This window comes from Lepidothrix coronata, unplaced genomic scaffold (genome assembly GCF_001604755.1).
Source record: "Lepidothrix coronata isolate B3197 unplaced genomic scaffold, Lepidothrix_coronata-1.0 Scaffold76, whole genome shotgun sequence".
Taxonomy (NCBI): Eukaryota; Metazoa; Chordata; class Aves; order Passeriformes; family Pipridae; genus Lepidothrix; species Lepidothrix coronata.
Genome location: NW_016690256.1, coordinates 4,147,949 through 4,154,864, shown reverse-complemented (window position 1 = coordinate 4,154,864; position 6,916 = coordinate 4,147,949). Strand labels below are relative to the sequence as shown.

Below are 6,916 nucleotides of genomic sequence, written 5' to 3'. Positions count from 1 at the left end.
CTGCGGCGCCCAGTGCGTGTCCCTGTCCCCGGCCGGGCGGGCGCGCAGGGGGAGGGGACGGCGGCCGGGGGAGGGGGGCGGGAGGAGGAGGAGGAGGAGGGGTCCTTGCTCGGGTGACAGGTCCGTCCCTGAGGGCGGAGCGGGGGCCGCCTGCGGCACGGCGGGGTGAGGAGCCCGCGCAGCTCCATCCCTCCGGCGACTCCTCCCGTCCCGGCCCCTGAGGAGGGAGCGGAGCCGCGCTCGGTTCCAGCGCCGCCAGCGAACCCGCCATGTCCGGCCAAAGCCTCACCGACCGCATCACGGCGGCGCAACACAGCGTGACCGGTTCGGCCGTCTCCAAGACCGTGTGCAAGGCCACGACCCACGAGGTCATGGGCCCCAAGAAGAAGCACCTGGACTGTGAGTACCGGGCGGGGACGGCGGCCCGGGGGCTTTCTGCGCCGAGGAGCAGGGCTGTCCGGCCTGTCCCGGGGTCCCGCTGCGGGGCTGCCGCCCTTCCCACCGGCCTCGTGGGGACGAGAAGCCTCCTGAGGCAGAGGAGCTCTGTGTTCCAGCATCGGGCTTTCCCGGAGCGCGGGGGGGGTGGGATCGGGGACGTGGCGATGGAGAGCTTGGGAGAGGCTGTTCAGTGTATCTGCTCTCCATAAGGGGCCTTGCTGGCTCTTCCCTTTGCACAGGGCCCTGGACAGTGTGAGCTTCTGAAGGACAGGACTTGCTCTATACCCCTTCCTTGGGAAGAGAGAACCACGGAGGCCACGCAGAGGAATGGGCTGCAATTTCCTTACTAATTGATCTTATTTGTGTCTTGCTAGGGGCAGCACTCCCCCATTCTCAAGAGGAGGTGCAGGAGTTTCAGGAAGGAATAGCTGATCAGTGATCTTAATTCTTTTTCAGGTAGTCTACTAGGAAAAAAAAAATCCTTCTCTATCAATCAGGTAATTCTTCCACGTAGGGAAATATGTGAAATGAGTGCTTGAGGGGCATATCTCTCCCAGTAAGGATGTTCTTCCAGTTTGTCTTTCTAGTCTGTCTCATTCACTTGGGAAGATGGATCTAAGAGAACTTCTTTAGAACTTCAATACCTGAACTTAACATCCCATACAGGGACGGGCCATTTTTCAGCTTCTGTTAGAAAACCTTTGAGGCCTTCCCACCTTCGATTTATTTCTATCAACTCCGATCCACCCAGGTGATTATGAAGAGAATGATGAGCACCGAAGTTCACATTAGTGTATCTCCTACTAAGCTGTAAGGTCACAGGACTGAGGAAGTTCTTCGCTTGAATACCTGATTATCTTGCATCTGTTTATTCTAGGCCTTTTAAGGACACCCCCCCTTCACTTCACCCAATATATAATGAAAGGTACTGGATAGAGATGTGTGTCTTGCCTTTTGTATGTATGCTTTCTTCTTTCCTCCCACCCACATCTGTGAGGAGAAGGTTGAGTCTTCATGCATCTTGAATTTGTGCCTTCTGAATCGCTCTGTATCCAAATGAGAAGATCAAATGACAGTACTAGGATTAATTGTGCTGTAGTTCTTTCTTCTTTCCACCAAAATGTGTCTGCATTAAAGGTTTAAGAAATTCTTGTTCTGCAAGCACCAGAGAGGGATGTGATCAATTTTTTAGGGTAGCCCCAGAACAGCTGCCTCTGTTTAGTTCTGGTATTCTCTCATCCATTTAATCTCTTGTGTGAAGATGGTAGTAACTGAGTGACTTTGTTATTTTTGGTGAGCCAGGGGTGTTAGAACACTGAGGAAATGTTTGGGCATTAAATAACTTACTCTCATGTGGAGAAAACACTTTGTCATATGGCTTATGTATGAAATTGTGATGTTACTGAATTTCACACAGCAGAAGTGAGGCTTTCTGAAAAACAAACTTTGTCAGGTTTAACCTGTAATAGTGCTAAAAGTACAGTTTCAGTAATAAGGTGTTTGGGAGCTGAATTATTTAGTGGCAAAGCTTTATGAAAAAAAACATCAATCTGGCCAGAAAACTGCTCTGCAGATTGGGGGATGTGTGTGTGTGTGTGTGTGTGTGTGTGTGTGTGTGTGTAAGAGGGTGGTGTTCTGAGCAGGGCTACCAGGGGACAACCTAATTGAGACCTCCAGGATGCTGCCACAGAAGGATGCCTGGACTTCCTTAGAAAGCTGTCTGGTAGCTGCTGGATGAGAAGACCATTTCTGTGTCTCCTTTTTCTACTCTAGATTGTCACAGGTTCTAATTTCTGCCTCTCTCTGAGAATTCTTTTCTCAGAGCAAACCAAACTTTTTTTTTTTTAATTGGTTTTACTACTAGTCCCTTTTTTTTTTAAAGCAGTTAAAATAGATCATGGGTAGATAAGTTTTGTATGCTGCCCCTAATATGTTTGTTAGAAGTCTCTGTTCCTGGCATCAGGAAATGACACATGGTCTTGTATTTTGAACATTTTCTTTGTTCATACCCTTTATGGTTATATGTTTAAAAATAAATATTTTTGCCCAGGCTGTGACTCAAGCCCCGCCTCTGAATTATTTGTACGTATCTTCCTTTTACAACAGTTTAACTAGGTAAGTCCTATGAACTGACATTTCATTGTGAATGACAATTAATATACCAGTCTTCATAGGCAGCGTGGTGCTTAAATATTTTTCTGATTATTGTTTATTGTGGTAATATGGTTAAAACTTGCTTTGTTGTGTCCTGGGTGAGTGGATTAGCTGAGTTTTCCTATACTGCCCTGTAATGAAGTCTTAGTTTTGTGGCATTTTCTGTGACCATGACACGCCTTGTTGTTAACATGGTCTCTGTATTTCTTGTACAGATCTCAAGATCTCTGGCTGTCCTGTTACTGAAATTCTTTCTTCATTAAGCTTGAGCTGTCATGAACATGTTTAAGTAGCTCAGCCTCATGTTAACTCATATAAATGAGGGGAAATCCAACAGAAGTACTTGTGCACATGATTATTCCTGTCCTTATTTATCTTACTCTTGACTGTGTATGGAGATCCAAAACTGAAGTGCTCCCTGTCCTAGGTTTGTATATTCCTTCTGTATTTCCCTCAGCGACAGTTATCATAATAATCATCGCAGGTGAAAAGGCATTCTTTTCTTAGCCAGTAATGATTAAAATATAATTACTTCAAAGAATGCTCTTTCTCTCCCATTACAAAGATCAGTTGCTTGTTTGGTTTGAGGGAGAAAGAATTTTAGTGAACATGACTTATGATAAGTAAAAACAGCATCTTGAGGTTGTATACATGAACTCACAATATTTTTTTTTTTTTTGTCCTGTTTTGAAAGTCCAGTCTTTCAGCTGGGATAAGGATGCTGTTTGGTAACCTAGGTGCTGCTTTTGTAATGATGAATTCCTTGTTTTACAGAAATCAGACAGGTTTAATAGTCTTGGAACCCTGAAAGCATAGTTCATGAAATTTCTTTTACAGAAAACCCAGTTTCACTAGGACTTTGTCCTAGTTTTCACACCTCTCTGAGCAGTGAGAACTCTAAACTGGTTTGTGGGTTTAACTTGCATGCTGAGATTTATACAACCCTTTCTTTCAAGTTAGCTTTTTGTCGCCATGTTGAGTGCTGTATAGTGATGCTAAGGACAAGTGGTTTAGTTTGTTTGAATATAAATGGTGCTGGAAAACTTGTTGCTGGGTTTCACTCCTTTTTTTACATGATTTTGATGGGGAGGTGTTCTTGTGTATGTATGTGTGGTGGATAATTAATATTAGGAATACCTGAAGATACCCAGTTAATGCCAAATAGGAGATATCACTAGGTTGGTTCAGTGAAACTGCTGTAGCTGTGTTAGCTCAGCAGCATAAAAGTGTTTGTGTGCACGTGCATGTTGTGGGGTGTACTTCAAACAGCTGTGTTGTGATACACACTTAGGGTTGGGTTCTTGAATGAGTATGGCATAGTGACCCTATCTGCTGGTAGCTAATTGTGTGGTGCTCTTTAAAGGAGAATGTGGATGGATGGCTTGGAAGGAAGTTGTGATGCTGTAATTATCCATTCTTAACAGGAAATCTCTCTAATTATGCCAGAGTGTAACTTCCTTGACTTCTTATTGTGAGGGAAAATGTGTATTTTTAAGCAAGACAGTAAACCAGAACCCTGCCCTGTGTTGGGCAGATATCTGTGAGAAGCTGTGTAAGTGAAAGTAAACTTAAGGGAGCTTGTTGGGAACTTACTTCCCAAGTCCCTGGTGTCAGCTGTTTTGATTTTTGTCTAGAGGCTATTTACTAGCACAGATAAAAGTCCAGCTAAAGATTTGCTTCATGTCTGTGCTGGGGACAGCTTCTGTTTCAAAATGAGATGGTATGAAGAGCGTAACTTGTAGAACTGAGGGATAAGGACCATTGCTTTTCCCTGTATCACGCAAGAGATTTGTAAAAACGCTGGGAAAACCAATGTCTTGAGTGTTCTCTTGCCTTTACATGCAAAAGTGTAACTGAGTTGTTTGAGTGATGTGGTGAATTAACTTCTATGTCTGTGGATACTTCTGTGTTCTCCAGTAGAAACAGATTATCCATGTTCCTTTTGCGATATTGTAGTACTTCAAGAAATTCATATTTTGTCTCTGGTTTTGGTAGAATTACCTGAAGTTTCTTGTGGCTTTGCTTCTCATTTTATAGTTGACTTAAATTTCTGGAGGCAATCCATTGTTATTTTTGCTTAGAAATGTTCTGTGTAACTGTAATTATTTCAAATCCAGATAATTGCATTATTACAACTTTCTTTTGAAGTATTCTTTTTTCTCTCTGAGTCCTTCCATGATTCCTTCATCATTTCTTCTTTAGCCAACTTTTTCTTTCTTTTTATTAAAATTCCTTTGGAATATTTGTTTGTGCCTTTTAGTAGAGTATGAGCACTATCATACTCTTCTAGTCTGCCAGAGGGCCAATTTTCTACCACAGCTGCTCATTTGCAGAAAGAATAGCCATTTAGTTGTGCAGCTGTTGTTTTATTTTACTTAGCCTGAAGCAATATTCTACTTTGGATGAAGTAAGAGGCAGGAGCTAAGGAGGAGAAGCTGTAGGACACCTGCAATCAGCTTACTGTGAATCTCCATTCTGCCATTATTTCCCATCAGCTGTGACTATTCAGGTGTCATGTAACTTTGAGCTGTAGCTCTAGTGCTGGTTTGTGGGTTTTTTGGGGGGTTTATTTTGTTTTGTTTTGTTTTTTCATTTATTTTTTTTTTTTTAGTGATGCAGTCATCTCTCGCATCTTCTAAAAGCAATGCTTGGGAGAGGCATTCTTATGCAGTTCAGCCTGGGACCTAATGATCTATTCGAGTCTTCAGTTTCTGATCCTAAAATCAGTTTTTGATTTGTAGATGTGAAAGTTTTAAGTTGTTCCTAATGACTTGGCTCACAAAGTTATGCTAGTTTGCATAATAATACAAAAGAGATGACTTATCCAACATGGAATTTAAAGCTTCTCATTTTTGCTTTGTGTATGTTGCCTTATGTGAAGTACATGATCTATTGATAGTAGAATTCTGGAAAAGTTCACTTATAAAATGTTATGGGCATTGTCCTCCCCCTGGAAAATGCAACATGTTTTCTGAAGCAGAGACACCTTATGTATTTGAAAGCTTAATTTTTTAAACAGCCTTCTTAAATTTAAGTTTCTCAATACCTTTAAATATTTTCACTCTGAACATCTCAAACATCAATTAATACTTTAAAAATAGCGCACTAGTTTACTACTGGTAGGATATGTGCACTCTTCTGTAAACTGTGAAGTAGCTGTTCCTCAAGCATGTTAGAAGAAATCAGGTAAGTATTGTAAATGACTTGATTATAAAATCTTGAAGTCCTGTAGTGGGACAATTATTAAACATTTCCAGATAGTTTGTAAACAAGTTTAAAGCAATAATATCAAGTATGTGTTCTTACTTTTGAGTATTTTAGCAAACTCTTCTGCAAACTTTGCTTTGTGTTGAAGAACTGGGTGGATTTTTTTGGGTTTCAGTGTGGTGGTTTTTGGTTTTTTGTTGTTTTTTTTTTTTTGTCTAGGAGTGTGTGAATTTAACCATTTAGATTTCCTGCTGATTGAGATCTTAGCTCTGGAAGTAGTTGTAATTTGGAGCTTAATGCAAATTTGGAGCTTGCAAAGATTTAGGTTGGAGAGAGATTTTATCACTGATTATGTATGCAGCCAGTTAGAAGTAAGCAGGAAGTAACTGGCCAAAAAATATGCAATCAAGTGGAAAGAAGCTTTTGTTGATATAAAATTGTTGGGTTTGATGTTTTCCTTACTCTTGTAGCAGTTCTCTGTATTATGAATTAAGATCGGGAAGGGGCAGGGTTACTCTTGGTAACTCTGTATCCTTATAAAGGAATAAGGAAGAAGAAATACTGTTGTAGGTTGTATTTTACCCCTAGGTTTATATCAGAGCTTTATTAATTAGCTGGTAGTTTCTAAATGTAAAAATAGTCAGTTCAGAGCTAATGTGTGGTGCTTTCAAGTCTGCTAACGGTAAATCCAAGTTATGAGTAATATATGACAAATCGGGTACGGGGATTTGAGAAATTAGGGAACTAAGCTGTATTTAACTGTGTGAGAATAACTTAATGAAGTTAAGCATTTCATGCAGATTTAGCAAATGCGCTGGATTTTCTGATTGTGGCTAAACATCTCCTGTGCTGTTTTGCTAAAGGAGCTTTTTTAAAGTAATGCTTATCTGGATCATTTGCTGTATTATACAAGGATAAATTAAGCTTTTATAAGTTTTACCTCTAAACAGAATGTGTAAAATAACAAGACCTACACCAAAATTTAACTTGGACGTGGTAATTCATAGAATGAAGCATAAGAGAATTTACTGGAGTGAACAGTGGTGGCATAAAGGAAAATCCAGAGATTCTAGTTCATGTCATGACATGAGTAGTCTAAAATAAAATAAAGAAAGAA

General features: G+C 40.9%; 1 protein-coding gene across 11 annotated transcripts in view; it reads left to right on the top strand.

The window, feature by feature from the left end:
* Nucleotides 1-6,916, top strand: part of PICALM (phosphatidylinositol binding clathrin assembly protein) — a 68,252-nt gene continuing 61,336 nt past the window's right edge. For 10 of the 11 annotated variants that reach the window (XR_001875604.1, XM_017819680.1, XM_017819681.1 and 7 more), the window contains exon 1: nucleotides 1-399. Coding sequence is in view for 9 of the 11 variants with exons in the window: in XM_017819680.1 (XP_017675169.1) it covers nucleotides 270-399 (130 nt within the window). In the remaining 2 variants the exon portion in view is untranslated. Of the gene's footprint in view, nucleotides 400-894; nucleotides 936-6,916 lie in introns of all 11 variants that reach the window. The other variant, XM_017819678.1, reaches the window with a different exon arrangement.